General features: G+C 36.6%; 1 protein-coding gene across 2 annotated transcripts; it reads left to right on the plus strand.

Moving 5' to 3' along the window:
- Positions 1-5,325: 5,325 nt before the first annotated feature.
- LOC112564306 (endoplasmic reticulum-Golgi intermediate compartment protein 1-like) lies at positions 5,326-16,637 on the plus strand. Of its 2 annotated transcripts, XM_025239021.1 has the most exons (9): positions 5,326-5,489; positions 6,920-7,054; positions 9,176-9,267; positions 10,138-10,259; positions 10,598-10,711; positions 11,107-11,161; positions 11,486-11,586; positions 11,740-11,862; positions 12,142-16,637. In XM_025239021.1, the coding sequence occupies exons 1-9, from the start codon at positions 5,470-5,472 to the stop codon at positions 12,247-12,249; spliced, it is 870 nt and encodes a 289-aa protein (XP_025094806.1). In that variant the 5' UTR covers positions 5,326-5,469; the 3' UTR covers positions 12,250-16,637. The 2 variants fall into 2 exon arrangements, with proteins under 2 accessions (XP_025094806.1, XP_025094807.1); XM_025239022.1 differs by lacking the exons at positions 5,326-5,489; positions 6,920-7,054 and adding an exon at positions 7,080-7,876.
- The last annotated feature ends 67 nt before the right edge of the window (positions 16,638-16,704 follow it).

Below are 16,704 nucleotides of genomic sequence, written 5' to 3' on the forward strand. Positions count from 1 at the left end.
GGTGGGGGGAAGTGAGATTCATTGACCTGAAAACTGTCGTGATTGACATCAGCACGCCTTGAGGGCCTGGTGCAGCAATATGATCACCAGCTGCTTTGGTTGTTGCAAGCTGCCAACGCCCAGTGTTAAATGATGCGTTGCACGACTTCACCTCAATACGTTTCTTTCCTCGCAGATACTTCGGCGAGTTTGCCCTGCCATCGATTCAAACCGGTTCACTGAGGGTGCCATTTTCTTTGATGACCCCTCTCTGCCTCTCAGGCTGCTGACGGTCACCAGAGCTTGTTAAAGGTGTGTGGGCGAAATGTGTGGGAGCCACGGCTTACACCAAAGATGATTCACTGCGGAGGTGTTCAGGTCGTAACAATGTTTGTTCTTCCTTGTGCTGTGTGATTAGCACAAAACGACGTGGAGGATGGGACATTTGCTGGCCAAACCTCCGCAGCGGCTACACACACACAGCTCTTTGGCCTTGTATAAACTCTCCCATCTTAATAAATGACAATAATTATTGTCAATAACCCCAGACACTGACTATTAAATAGTACTATCTCGAAGTATTACACACGGGATGCATCACAAATACAGAACAGACAAACATTACACAATACGTTCTCAAAGTGTGGTCCGCGGACCACTTGTGGGCCGCACGCATGTCAGGTGGTCCGCGGCTGACAGTCATCACATGTTAAAAACAAAAATAAATAAATAAAAAATAAAAAAATCGCCAGATACGCTAATTAGCCCAGTATTGATTTCACACCAGTTTTAATTTTACCGATGGCCAACTGCTCGTTGGGATAAAACCCTCGCTTACCAACTAAGTCTTTATGTCACAGCGCGAGCATTGCGTCATTTGACCGCGTCATCTGTTACCCTTAGTAACGCAGCGCACTTCCTTATTTTCCATTTTTGTGTCATTTATGACGTCACGCTGCTTACGTTACCACAGGTTACATTTAATCTGTTGTGTCTTCTGGTGGAAATTGGTGTTTGGGCGTCCTTTAAGATGGCTGATATATGTTGTATTAATCTACTTGTTCACAATAAGAATTAATAACTTATTTTGGAAATGGATGTAAGATAACAATATTTTCATGGCCGAAGGATCATTATGGATAGACGCAAAGATGACAAATGTCATCAGCAAAGTCGCTCTCTCAAACGAATCCGTGAAACGCTGAATAACAGCCATGGCTGAATGTGCGGAATGTCAGCTGTTATCAAGACTGAGTCAGCTTGATGAGTCTACTGACGAAGCCAACAAAGCAAACCTTTGGGCATGTGTCAGGTGTGAATACTTAGTCGCTGTTCATGATGACTCTCTCTTCTCTAAGTCTGAACCGACCAATACAACTGGAGAGGATAGTTTCGAAATACTTACCAATTACATACTGAGTAACAGACTTGATTGAACGCGATGTGGCATCATGTGGTATTATCACTGATGGTGCTGCGTCAACGACAGTAAAGACTTGACCGCACGTATCAAAAAAGTTGCTCCACTGGCAATAACAAGGCACTATTGCATTCATCGAGAACAGCTCGCAAAAAATGTAAAAAGAATGGCCGTAATGGATGAATCATTACAAATTATGAACTTTATCAAAGGGCGCCTTTTGAGCGCGCGAATTTTCAAAGCTTTATTCGAAGAGACGGGAAGTGAACACACCAAACTTATTTTTCATACTAAGTTCGTTGGTTGTCGCGTGGAAAAGTGCTCACTCGTCTCTTTGAATTGCACTAGGAGGTTAAAGTTTATTTGCGCGACTGTGACCATCAAGCTTTCCACTTGTCGGAATGCATGGGTGACTTTCATGGCTTGCTCAGTTGGCGTACCTGGATGACATTTATAGCAGTCTGAATGATTCAATTAACATAGCCCTGCAGGGCAAAGATGTCACAATCCTGAACATTCAAGACAAAGAAAAGGCTATGTGTATAAAATTGGGGCTGTGGTGAGATCGTCTGGATCGCCGAGAATTTTACTCATTCCCAACCCTCAGTGATTTTCTTGTGATGTCACCGCAGGACTTTGATAAGCAGATTGTTACCAACTTCAAATATTCTTACAGGTTCTGCATGAGCAATTCAGAATTTATTTTCCAGAGCCGGAGGCAAAGTCTGAATGGATCAGAAATCCATCTGAAGCAGTTAGTTTCCATCTTTCTTCAATTGATGTTGATAGTCTTGTGGAACTTGCTTCGGATGGTTCGCTGAAGGTGTTGTTTGCTGAGAAATGCTTGACAGGCTTTTGGCTTCATGTAGGATTTGAGTATGGTGGACTTGCTGACATCGCTGTGAAGCATCTACTGCCATTTCCAACAACTTACTGTTGCGGGACTAAAGAAGAGAAGCCGATTGAACGTAGAATCTGACATGAGATTGAAACTCTCCAACGTTAATCCAGATATTATCATCTTAATATTTTATCAAAAATAACATTTATCGCATTAACATTTTAATTAATAAAGAACTTCGCGAAGTATGCAAATTTATGTATACTTGTTATTATAATACTATCATAGAAGTACATTTAGTTTTGAATTGTAATGAGACAAATACTGCAATTTAAATTTGAAATTGACGGTACAAATTGATTTTAGGCCTTGATGGTCCACCGTATTTTATACTTTAGTCCGCGGTCCGAAATACTTTGAGAAGCACTGCAATAAAGCACATAAGCGTGGGTAACACCTGGAAAGCAAGACACACAGGCCCTTGATGAGGACAAAAGAGTACCTACTATCTTCCTTGACTCGGTTCGAGATCAAAGGGTGACCAGGGACACCCCACATGCAGGAAGAGGCGACTCAGTCTCGGACTAAGAGAAACTCATCACTTTCCGAATCTGCATACTGGTGAGCGGAGGTCCTCTCGAGGAGATGTTAAGCTGTGAAAACCAAACTTGTGTAGATCAAGTTAGTGGGAGTATATAGCTTCCCAAAGGACGGTTGACTACACACACACACACCTACGATGCTACGAACTTTGTATTATATATACGGATTGCACATGACACATGTGAACATGTATCATGATACACTTGGACTGTGAATGATAAGTGCGAGCTGTGGAATTTTGAGTGTCGAGTTCCTGCGTCGTCAAGAATGAAAGACTATCACCAACAAGATATAAGAAGCAGATTGGAAGTATCGGATCCTTGTGTGGATAATTGTTGTCAATAAATATGATTCTTTTTACATATTTCTTTCCTTTCTTAATTATATTTTGTTTTCTTTACACATATACATCTATTTGATTGATTTTGCGAATATGTGTGAGTGTTGTCATGGTACGTTGAACAGACCGAGAGACCCAAATCTTTACACTGACATGAGACTTAGAAGACCTGTGAGAGCGATTCCCATCTCCCTTCCCTGCTTTATATATTTTTTTTCACCCAACCCTCTATATCAGCGGTTCTCAACCTTTTACTTGTGGCGACCCCCCTGACGAACACCGGTACGTCCGCGACCCCCCTTAGCCAGCTAGGTCGATGGAAGAGCGGGGGAGCCTTAGCTAACCTCCAACCCCGCGTCGAGGAAATCAACAACGGAAGAACAAAGTTCGTATCTGCAAAAGTATAACTGTTAATGAAATTTTACTAAAGCAAATTCTGCGGTGCTAATAAATATTATTTTATTAATTTTATTGGACACTCTCTTTGATTAATGAGAAGGTTGAGCCTGCTTGCTGTTGCATAGAGAAGAGAACCTGTGTGCGATGTTCGTACCCACTGCTATTCGCAGCTCAGCCTCTGCGTCCACACGATTTCTGTATTCAGACTTCAGTGCTGCCAATGCTGAAAATCCTTGCTCACACATATACAAAGTTGAAAATGTTAGAAGAACTTTCATTGCTTTCTCAGAAAGCACCGTTGACGCTAATCCAGAATGTTGGCACTGGTGTTGTGTGGAAGACCATTTTCAGGGATTGGTCACTCGAAAGGTTGATGAGCTGCTCTTCTTCTTCCGTGGACAACTCGCTTGTGCTAGGATCAGCCAGAAATGGATTACGAATCCAATCGTATTTAGTCACATCAATTTCAGCGAAGTAATGCTGAAACCTTTCTTGCAGTCCGTTTAGATGGGCAATAATTACATTCTTCACCTGATCAAGATTCAAGTTGCCAGCCTTGACCTTACACAAGCACGGAAACATATCAAAAATATTTTCTCTTGCGTCCACAACGAAATTTTTCGGACGAAAGCATTCATCTTGTCAGTTGTTTGTAATATGGTGGTGTCTTTCCCTTGCAGAGACGTATTCACAACGTTCAGCTTCTCAAATATGTCCGATAAATATGCCATTAGCAGCAGCCATCGGTCGTTCTTAAGCCCCCACCCCGCACTGTCTGGTCATGGCCTTCTGTCAGGGACCTAGAGTACTAGGACTGAGCACGTGCGAGAGCCAAAGGGTGTGAATGATGGACGTTTCCTGAATGCGTGCCTTTTAGATGTTTGTTTTTTTTAAAAAGAGAGAGGTGTGACTGGAGAGGGAGAGGGGAGTCAGGGATGAGAGATTGGGGGAGAGAGAGGGCAAAAGGCGAGAGGAGGGAGATTGGAGGCTTAATTGTTGAGAGGGGGATTGTGTTTTGAGTTTTGGAAGTGAGAAGTCACTGCATGCCGAGACAGTGTACTTGAATAGGGAGAAGCGATTTGGAGTTTGATCGCCCTCACCACTCGGTTACACAATGTAAGCTAATTTCACTAATACCGGTATAAGAAACTTTTAAAAAAGGACCACCTTCGCGACCCCCTTGTAGGCACGTCGCGACCCCCCAGGGGGTCGCGCCCCACAGGTTGAGAACCGCTGCTCTATATGATGTCAGTACCTATTCCCGACAGGTGGGTGGACCAGGAAAAGTTCGCTGTGCCACACCTGTGTCAACCGGCGCGTGCCTCCAGAGCTCGGGTGTTCGTTTTTGGTAAAGTCGACCAGTTAAGCCCACCCTAAATAAAAAAAAAAAAAAACATAAAAACTACAACTACTGACATATAACAAGAAAAGGAACGAAAAAACCTCTAAAAAAATGACCGGTCGGCTGATTGAATATAAAACTAGATCGGTGGATGTGTAATACAAGTTCGTATTCGTTCGCGCAAAACAGTAAATAAATTAAGAAAACCACATCAATATTAATAATGTGAATGATTTGGAAGATGCTAATTAAATGGTACATTTTATTTGTGGCCGGACTTTCAAGTCCTAAAGTAAATTACTCCCCCACCCCCAAATCACCTAAAGCGCAAGAATTCAGTTTTTAGCAGACGACAAAATGTAAACACGGAGTTGATTCCCTTCACTTCAAACTTAAACCAATGAAAACAGAGCACGTTCACGCGCATGAGCCAGATACGTCTGCTACAGCAGTATCATCATACAGTTGATGTCGACAGAATATCATTATTTCATCTGCAACTATCAGTTGTCGTGCACGTATAAGCATTGCATCTAAAGTAAAACATGCAATTTGACGTTAGAAGGTAAGTGTAAGGTAGACGGTTTTCTGTTTTCGTGGCAGATGTCTTTCGTTAGCGCACTCTTACAGTATGTAAACTGAAGTCAATGAAAGACAATTCACAGTTGCTGCCTGTATGATCGATATCGAATATTACGCTTACATTTTGCGGTTTGTAACAGTTGCTGCTTTTAAATGTGTAACGTGTAAAATCTATGAAACGTGCTGTCGTCATGGCCATGTGAATATTTTGGATTTTCTCCCACGATACAGATTTAGCGAAAAGAGAGGAACAAACCCATTGCAGCAGTACCACCGCGAACTGGTATTAACGAACTAGTATTACTGGACTGCTTGCAGACGATTGTTTTTCCAATTAACTACAAGAACTAAGCTCTACAGCAAACAGCTTCCGGTTTAGCGAACCATGACAATTATATATGTCAGCAGAGTCTGCGAGAGTAATAATATATTAACAGTCAAGAGGTGACCCGTACTTCTGCATAGTAGGATATGACACTGCAGGTGTCAGATGTTTTGGTTTCATTTTTTTTTTTTCGCTTCCGTGGGCAGGTGTATTGAAAGTGCTAAACGAGTGGCGAGCGGCTCTCATTCATGCTATAGGGCGGTCAGACAAGTTTCAATCCAATTCAGCATGTGAATATTTCAGTGATTTAAATCTAACGTTATGTCTCCATGTTTATGTGCGTTTCATACTATTTATCCTGCGCAAACCACCTGACACCATTGCCAAGCAGACACTTGACTGGAACCCTCAGGGGAGGAGGAGATTTGGGAGACCGAAGCAGACTTGGAAAAGAATAGTAGTGAGCGAGACAAAGGACATCGGAATCACCTGGGCCCAACTGAAGGGGGCTGCCCAAAACTGGGTCTGCTGGCGAGGGGTTGTTGAGGCCCTATTCTCCTCAGAGGAGCAACAAGGAATAAACTAAATAAACATACTATTTATCGTTTCATAAGAAAGATTTCAGGCTAATGATGCAAATAATTTTATATTCTAAATAGGCAAGGGTTTTGGTTAATAATGCAACAAAACAATGCATTTATGGTAATTATAATGTTGACATCAAAGTCTCATTAAATTCCTCTTCGCGCTCTTCTTCCATTAGTCTGGCCGTGGGTTGCGTTCGCTGAGACTAACAGTGAACTTTGCAAGAGGCTAATCGTTGGTTTCGGCAGAAAGTCATTAGTCCACCTCTAAAGAGCTAAAAGTAATTTTAAATGTAAATGCCAGCCATCCATTAAATTTTCACTCTGTTCCCCATTTGTCATCTTATTTGCCTCTTTCCGTCTTAATGTCAATAAAGTCATCTTCCACCCTCCCACTACAGTGAAACACACAAGTAGACAGCAGCCACTGCATTGTCACAAATATTTCTTTATTAGACGATTACACATTAAATCCACATATGATAAATGCACCTTATTTTTCAGATTCGATATCTACCGGAAAGTGCCAAAGGACCTAACACAACCAACATGTACGGGTGCTGTAATCTCCATTTGCAGTGTGCTGTTCATCCTGTTCCTCTTTTTTTCAGAACTTTTACTTTTTATCAGTCATGAAGTGTGAGTATTTTGTGAAATATGCGTCACCACATTGACGAATAGGCACGAGTATACATTAAAAACCTTTGAGTGCTTCTCAGTATTACCAGTAGTTTCAATTTTAAATAAAAATATATGCAATTTTACTCAGGTTCTCAAACATCTGAGCCTTTGACCAATATTTTTGAGAGAATTATTTTTCGTTGCTTGCTCAGCACTCAGCACATAAAACCTTTATGAGACACCACACTTACCCATGATGCTTTTAGGTGAAATGGTGCCAAGCAGTAAAAATCTGTCCTGGTGCTGTGTCTACAATCTCATATATATATATACACACCATACAATCATTATGACACCCTAGAAAATTTCCAGTGCTAAAAAAGAAGGAAGGAGGAAAACAGTGAGAAGAACAGTTCAATTAAATTAAATATTGCCAAGAATGATAGTGGCATATGTGTATCTGAATTATCCATTCAGTATGGCATGATTAAGTCAAATGATATAGGCAATATTGAAACATAAAGAGGCCATTAAAGCAGCTGATGTAAAAGTTCTAACAAAGCAAAAGTCTCAGATAATTTGGAGGTGGCAAGGTTGGGAATAATCGTATATAAAATACAGCTCTGGATATATTTTTATGCCTCAGATAGTTGGGCACTTATGACATCATAAACTTTGCAAAAACCTGCCTTGAACTTGAGATTTTGGTATGTTGTATATATTAAGTCCTCATTTATTATCATTTTGCTGTAATGTTGAGTATAAAATAGATTCCTGGCTGGGATAGCTGTCAGTGTGGAGTTTGCATGTTTTCCCCATGTATGGATTTATTTTTTACAGGTACTTCTTCAGATTTGGTGTCTTGTTTTTTGAAGTTTGCTAAAAAATATTTTAACTATAGGAACTTACATTGTTTTGCTCATAGTTATACAGTAGTTTAAAAAAAACCCAACAACATTGTGAGGACTGCTATATCTAAAATATGCACCAAACCAGATATAGCATAAGGGAACTAACTGGAATTGTGTAGGCTGTTACAACCATCTCTGTTTACATTTTTAGAACAGTGTTTCTACTGTTATAAGCAAATCACATAAGCCAGTATTGAATGTTTGTAGTATTTTTTAATCCATGATATTCATTATTGTTACTTTTTCAAATATTTAGATGTAGCAACTTTTCCAGAGTTTCAAAATGCCAGACAGGTCAAAAAGGGAGGGTGAATCTAATTGCCTGCATGCTGCTAGTGAAGGCTAGTCTTAGAAATCATAAAATCTGGGGGAAAAAAATTAAATTGTCAAGAAGGGTTTTGATTAAGGCTTTCATTTCCTTATTCCATGTTAGCAGTTTTATATATAAATATATATGAATGATTCTAATTTAAAAAAATTAAAATTCATCTAATCAGTGCATTTCCCATTGTAGAGATGAGTTCGTTTCTGTGGTGCTCATAGAGCTACAAATGAACAGACACTTTTCATAGAACAAAACATGCAATTAAACACTTAAGCCGCAACATATAGACCATACTGGTGAATGTGGATGAAGGGGGAAAATTGTTATTATGTATTTTTTCTTTAGTTAATAGAGAAGATATAATAATATTCATGAAGAGAGAATCCTAGCATGTGTGATTTGCTTTCTCTTCCATGCCATTTTCTTTGATTTTCTGCTTTCCTCATTTAAGAAATAACATAATTACAGTGTATTTAATAAAGAGAATTTTTGCTTAGAAAAATTACACCCGGCTACTTATAAAAAGTATTAAAAGTTTGAGCAATGAAAACACAAATGTCATTGGAAAAGGCTTTGTTGGAACACAGTATCTCATTTCATATATAGATAAGTAATAAGTCTAGAATAGGACTTCTCACACTGGGTTCAATTTATATGGAACCATATTTTTACTGTTATGCTGTATCTGGTCTGTTGCAAATACAGCATTAGCTCATTTACACTTCTACTGATTGTACTAACATACCACCATTTTTGGGTAGAGGTAACCCAACAAGGGAAAATAATTTCAAGCATTTCTTCAAAGAAAAAAAAGATAGCCATGTTGTCACTTGATACATGGTGGTCAGTATAACTTCTTATAATATTGTATCATTATTATAATATTTTAAATTTTGTTTTCAGTACCAGTGAGTTAACAGTAGAAGATCCTGTAACTCATTCAGAGAAAATTCCAGTCTACATTAACATCACATTGCTGAAAGTTGGCTGTGATTGTAAGTAGTGCGAAACTTTATATTATATGAAGCATTGTATTATGTATAGTAACATACCTTTTGCCCTTTCATTAATTCTGCTTAACAAGAATTTATTCTTTCATAGATCAGTATGTAAGGATTGAGAGAAGGGGTAAGGAGCACACATGTGAAACCATTGATGAGGTCTTTATTTTAATTATTGTAAAAGAGAGTTATTTATTAATAAAGAACTTTTGTGGAACTTTCGTGAATGCATGCAAGGACATCTGATAGTTTTCATTCTGTACTGATGGCAAATGTTATTCTGTTCATTATATAAATAGGATTAGTTATAAATATCAGCAACAGGTAAACCATGATGTTAATGATTGTGTTAATTATTTGTTTCTTTTAAGCAGTAACTTTGGGGTACAAATGTATTGATTACAACACTATTTTGTACCTAGAAAAAAAAAAAGTCTTATCTGCTATATTGTTGCTACCAGACTGTGTCCCAGTGCCCATTGATAGATGCTTACAACTGAATACTGCAATGGTTTTAATCAGTTTCAAGAAAGTAATTTTCAACCAAGACACATGTACTAAATTTGTCTCAGTTTCCATGGCATGCATGCTAAATCTATCATACTTTTCATGCACACTTTCTTATATCCAAAAAAAAATTAACCAATCAAAGCATACTGAAAAATTTTGTGCTTATGTTGTGGTTATTAAAAAATAAACAAAAAGCCAATTAGAAACCACTACACAATTATTAACAAAGTTGTGTACAGTAAAACTGATTAAAGGCCTTTATAAAGCAAATTATATAATTCTGTAACATTTAGCAATAATTATATTGATTATAAGAGGTTAAATTAATGCTGCAGGTATTTTTCTTTTGCTCAGATGTTGGTCTGGACATCCAGGATGATATGGGGCGCCATGAAGTTGGTTTCCAGGACAACACAGTCAAAGTACCACAGGAAGGAGGCGGCTGTCGCTTTGAGTCTCATTTTCTTATCAACAAGGTTATAAGTAAATTAGTGTATAAAACAGCAAGTTTGTGAAAGATTATATAGGTTCACCTGTTTTTAACAATATGAAGTGTTTATTTTTACAGTAATATAAAGAAATTTTCATCTAAAAATTCTAAAATTTTTAAGCATGAATTTATAGACATAGATTATGTTCGATAAAGAAATATTGCTAAACACCTCCTCAAATGCATGTTAAGATAGATGGGATTAAGATACAGATGGAAAGGATTTAGACTGTTAATGTAAAGAAAATATAAGTGAGACTGTTCCTAGATACCTGCCTGAGTAATAATTCTTCAAAAGGAACTTTTTTTGCTGGATTGTTGCAGGTTCCAGGCAATTTCCATGTATCTACACACTCAGCTAGAAAGCAACCAGAAGAACCTAACATGAGTCACATAGTGCATAAAGTTCGTTTTGGCATGGAACTTGAAGAGGGGAAGGTAAAACCTACTAATTAAATATAGTTACTATTAGAACCCCAAACTGAGGTCCATCAATGGTACGTGTAGGAGCCAGATTGGGTCTGACTTCCCACACTTGCTTTATTGTTGAATCAAGATAAATGAAATTAAAACCACATAAAACAACTTACTGCTCTTTTGGATGTAAATACTTGCACACGATCAGTACACAGTATGAAGGTGTTTCATGTCTCATCACTCCTTTGTGTGTGTGGAGGGGGGATGCATGAAGCAGACATTTATATGTTTCTGTGTATGTATATAAGCATCACAAAATTTTTCTGTGTTCATTGACATAAAGTAAAGTAATTATATCATAAAAATTATATGTTTGACAAAATCTAATGATGCAACTTGCAAAACGTTTATTACAGAATGTCAAAGGATCCTTCAATCCATTGCAGAACGTGGACAAATCCAATTCTGATGGTATACATTTTACATTTATTTGTGAAGAAACTCAAAATTAAAACACTATTAGATTTATTCATTAAATGCAAGTAATGAGTAAAGTTCTTTAATTTTGAAATGGTAAGAAGAGAAGTTTTGAAGTTAACAATAAAGTTTGTTGCAATCTGAACATTGAATGAGTAATTTTATATCAGAAAAATATTTTATATTTGCTTGGGAAAAAATGACCAAAACTTTGCACGTTTGTGTGCGCATTCACAAAATTTTGAAGGAAGCATTTAGTTTATTCCAATTAGGGTTATTACTTTTTCAGATGCTTAAGAAATTCTACTTTATTTTCAGCAATGGCATCTCATGACTACATCCTTCGAGTTGTGCCTTCTGTTTATGAAGATATAAAAGGCAACATTCAATTTCCATTTCAGTACACATTTTCCTCAAGAGTAAGTGTTTTAATAATAAGCATGAGTGCTTTTGACTCCTTGCTAAAATGAATTACAAGTGATCAGAATGTTGACACATTAAAATTCATATGATCAAAGCTAGCAATTTTTGCTTTTTGTTAATTTTTGACGTATGATTATAATACATTCCAGGAAGTAGTCCAGTTTCACCATGGAGGTGTTGCCATGCCTGCAATATGGTTCCGTTATGAACTTAGTCCCATCACTGTTCGCTATAAAGAGAAAAGAAAGCCCTTCTACACATTTTTGACCACGGTAAGTCATAAAGTACAGTAGTAAAATTAGTTTAATTAACCTTTTCCGACCAGGCTTTTAATTTTTTTTTTTTTTGTATTGGGATAAAATGTTTTGAAGTTTATTTTTTCTGGAACTGGTCACGAATGTAGTTGTGATTTCAAGATATAGTACTCTAGAAAAAAAAAACAAAGGGAGAAGTTTCAGATAACAGTTAGCATGCAGCTTTCTCTTTTCAAGCTGTCAAAGAGTGTTTATATTTTTCTGAACTCATTCATAAAGAATGATTAATACTTTCAGGTGTGTGCTATTGTTGGTGGTACATTTACTGTGGCTGGCATCCTGGACTCCTTGCTTTTTTCAGCTACAGAGATCTTCAGGAAGGCTGAACTAGGAAAGTTAGGATGAATTTATAAAGGAGAAACTATCATAGCTGCTACAACAGTAATACATTCCGCTTCAAAACTGTACAAAGTAGTGTTCTAGCACAAAGAAAATTCTTGTGATGGGTGCCTATTGTTTGTCCCTTGTTTGGTGGCGGCAGTTATTCATATGGTTACTTCAGGTCAGATTTGCAGGCCAGCTTATATCTTTAAGAGAATTGCATGGAAATGTGATTTTGACTTGTTAAACTAGATGTTTATTTTGAGTATGTGTATGTGCAGGTATGTGTATTTTAGAGACTAATTTATAGGGAAAGTGGTTGGCTTTCCTGCAAAAATCTAATATTACCGCTATTTTCAAGAATGGAAAATATATGACCCACATAACTATAAAAGTTTAGTTTGCTAAGCTGTGTGACAGACTGACACAATTCTAAAAAAAAAACCAAAAAACTGTAGCATTACTTACCTCTCTATATCAATAGCTTGGGTTGATTGTTTAGTATGTGAAATATGACTGTAGAAGTTTGTTAACCTCTTGTCAACATGACCTAAGTCAAAAAGACAAGTGTTGGTCTAGCTGCTGTCTGGTCATTTGCTTATTTCTTCCTCTGTTAGATAATTACACATAAGTCTGAAGCGTGTCATTATTGAACTAAGGTAAATGACTGCGTCATGGGCTTGGGTGATCCCTGTTTGCGGTACCCGCGAGGACTATTTACATGCTGATTTGAGTTTTCTTTTGTACATTTCACACAGGCAGTTTTTGCTGATTATTGATTCCCAGCACCTTCACATGATAGCAGTATTTAATCATAAACATATGGAACATATTTTCCCATATTAGCTTTCTGTTTTCATATCACCTGTGAGGAAATATCTTTCTTGAAGCTTAAATCTGACATCAGGTAGATGGTGGAATGAAGCTATGGATTCACAAATATTTCAACAATATAAATTTTGCTTTGACAAAGACCTTATTGAGGCAACTAAGGGACCAAAAGTCAGGAATAAAAATGAGTACATACACAACAGTGTGTTGTATTCGTGAAGATAGGAATGGCCATGAAACTTTCATATATGAAAAAGACTTGAATCATCTCACTAATAAAGGAGGAAGATTTGATCTATTTTGCTGGCTATGCATCTGACATTTTTATTTCATTTGTTCTACATCTGCTGAAGCATCCACCAATCTACCATGTAGATCATAGATAGCACCAAGGTGGGGATTGCAGGAGTCCAAACCATTGTTTCTAGTAGCTAAATATATGTTTTAGAGCAATTTTATTACTATTATTTATAGAAATATGTGACTAATGTCTTGCATGGATGTATACAAAAAAACCGCACTGAAAGATGTCGGACAAGAATGCCCACCTTGTGCGCTCAAATATTTAGCAAGATACAGCATATTTGAATCTCTAATGGTTGAAATTAGCATCTGTATCTTGTGCTAGTTGTTTTCCTGCTTGTGGCATGAGCTAAGAGTGCAAACAGGTATGTTGCTTATAGTGTTAAGTGCACATATGTGTAAATTAAGAGTCTGAGTACACTTGTTAAATGAAAGTTCTTGCTTTCACACAGAAAGGGATTTGGGTTTACAGGTGTAAAGTTGTTCTTGTGTGCATGAACTGCATGTGAAATAGATGGTAAGTGCTCTTAAATTATGCACCACTTATGTCTGTTAAAATTTTGTTTATTAGTACTGACTTCACTTACACTTCTTTTGTTTTGTACCTATACTTAAACCTCTTTCGAAAATTAGTATATTTGCATTTTCATACTCAAAAGGTATAAGCATGAGTAGTTTAAAAATTTACCAACTCCATGTTACACATCAACTACATTTGTGAAGGTTTATGGTGAGCATTAGAGTGTTAAGGGTTAATGTGGGCATTCTTTTTTAGTATCATTTTCAGAACAGACTGGTACAGGTTTTTAAGAGATACTGTATTTAAAAAATGGATAAGCTTTCCAAAATTTATCCAGATTTACTCTGATCTACTGCTTCACAAACTGTAATAATAGTTTAAAATACACCATTCTAGCCAGTGGTGATTTTTCTAAACTTTTTTAAAAACTAATATAAAAAAATTACTAATAATGGAGATTTAGAGATAAAGTCCGGAAGTCAACTTTGATGTTCCTGTCTTTTAATGATAAAACAATAAAAAAGGACTGCATGCCATTAATAATAGGCCCATTATTTCAAAGAAACAAATTTTCGGAAACTGAAATAACGGAAGCTAGTTGACTGTAAAGATCTGCAATATTACAATGCATGCCAACTGTTTCTTCACATAGGCTTTATGTTTTTTTCAGACATGTTTGTATAAGTGTCAGGGAAATTTTCAATATTGAAAGAAGCAAATCAACAAACTGCTTATAGAATAATTTCATGTATAAAACTTCGATGCCAAGGGATACCTTCATTTGGGTTCATACCTGTTGTTGTGATGCTGCCACTTCAGAATCATGTGCCTTATTACCTTTACCTAACCCGAACATGTTTTTAGCGGGAGGCTCATTTCTAAGTGTCAGTGTGATAGTCTAATTCCTTTAGTTTCCTTTTTCAAAACAAGTGGTAAGAAAATCGATATTCAGTTTTTTAGCTTCTCCCTTCTCCTATTCACGAACCAAAGCTTGGTAAATCTGCTACTCACAAATAATTGGTTGATTTCTGGCATTCATGGCCTCAGGGTTGGCCTGACCCTCCAAACCTCATTCTCAGCCGGTAATTTATCAGATGTGGCCTCTACTGATAAAATAGATCAGGGTAAAATGGCAAAGATTATGTTAATCTAGTCAAGCATGGGTGAGTACAATTTATTTTTGAGAACTTATAAATGAACTTGGCAACTATGATGTTACAGAATTGTTTAGTAAATATTTTTGTTGAATTCATATTTGACATAACAGATGCCATAAAAAGAAAATGAATATCTTAGTCAACATTTCCCTTCATTTTTTTTCTCTCAATTAGATCAGTCATGCATGCCCTGGGTAATCATTATTTTTGCTAACATTTGCACAGGAGGCATGACTGATATTTAGTAAATTAGACCTGCAGTTTCTTGTGCGGATTTATTTTTATTTTCATGCTTTTTGTTCTTGATTAATGCACATGCAATCTCATCTGTTTCTTTAGGAATCTCTGTTTTGTGGTTGTTTGAACTACCTGTTTAGTGGTTTAGGAATCTGGAGATCTGTTAACTGTTTCTCTAACAATTTGACTTATTGGTTAATTGCTGATGCCTTTGAATTTGAACCCTGATCTTTTTGGTATACACACGTGATCACAGTGCACAAACCAGAAAGAGACTCATTTTAGCAGTGATTTTATTTTATATTCAGTATTTTATCTTCTATAATTTGTTATCTCCATTTTCTAGAGTACTTGTAATTTTTTTATATGATGCTGTCTTATGTTTTTATTCAAGCTCTATGTACATTTATTCAAACTCTGTATGAGCAAAGTGAATGGGTGAATTGCTGCTTTTGTACGTCAATTTGTCCATGCCTAAAGAATAAATTTAAATTAAAGTGCTATTATTGACTTTAAACTTATTAATCTATATTAAAGGTACTAATTTTGGTGCATAGATTTGTTGAAAACTGTTATTACCCCGATGACTACAGAGTTTTTAGACTAGACAATATTCAGATCTTTATTTCCAAATAAATTGTAAGTCATCTTACAATTAATGCATATGTTGTCACTTTACCTATTTTATAGTTTCCACTTGTAAGCATAATTTGATACAAGTACATTAACTGCTAAAGTTATTATGACAAATTGTGTTTTATGATATAATACCTTATGTGGCCAAGACGAGAGAATAGAATGAAGATTGTATTGGGGAGTGGTAACATTTTTTGTAGTGAACTGACAATCTTCTGTACAGAGTGAAAAATGAGAGAAGTCATAGATTTGTGCCGCTTTAAATGCAAGTGCTTGATATAGTTCACCAGTGACATTTTAGAATGATATGGATACAGAAAATATAAGCATATTCTTATGTGCCAAACATAAAATGTCCTTGAATGAGAGTAAGCCAACAAATTAGGGCATATACTATGACCATTTCTTTTCTTATATTGGCATACTTATCGTTTCACACACATTGGCCTGTAGTTTTTTTTCACATAAGGCATCATTGTTTACTTTTGGGGGGAATAAATTTTCAAGAGCAGATCACAGGTTTCTAGAGATATAAGGGAAGCTTAATATTTTTTCACTATAGTCATTTACTGATTTCAGTCATCTCTCAGAGATATGCCTCTGCTTTGACAAAGCGGTTGTACAAATGTTTCATTTACTGATGTACAGTTTATTGCAGACAGTTGAAATGAATGGTTAATAACAACCGATTATTTCTGCATGTTCAAATAAACAATGCTAAAAATTTACATGTGTGTTTACATATCTTCATCTTTTACTTCAAGATTGATGATGGTTGTACATAGTTCACTTCAA

Source organism: Pomacea canaliculata, linkage group LG5 (genome assembly GCF_003073045.1).
Source record: "Pomacea canaliculata isolate SZHN2017 linkage group LG5, ASM307304v1, whole genome shotgun sequence".
Lineage (NCBI taxonomy): Eukaryota > Metazoa > Mollusca > Gastropoda > Architaenioglossa > Ampullariidae > Pomacea > Pomacea canaliculata.

Excerpts from the sequence above, each read along its gene's own strand:
- LOC112564306 (XM_025239021.1), top strand. The coding sequence starts at position 5,470 with ATGCAATTTGACGTTAGAAG. Across the intron at positions 10,260-10,597 it reads CTCATTTTCTTATCAACAAG|GTTCCAGGCAATTTCCATGT; the intron begins GTTATAAGTAAA and ends GGATTGTTGCAG. Across the intron at positions 11,587-11,739 it reads AGTACACATTTTCCTCAAGA|GAAGTAGTCCAGTTTCACCA; the intron begins GTAAGTGTTTTA and ends AATACATTCCAG.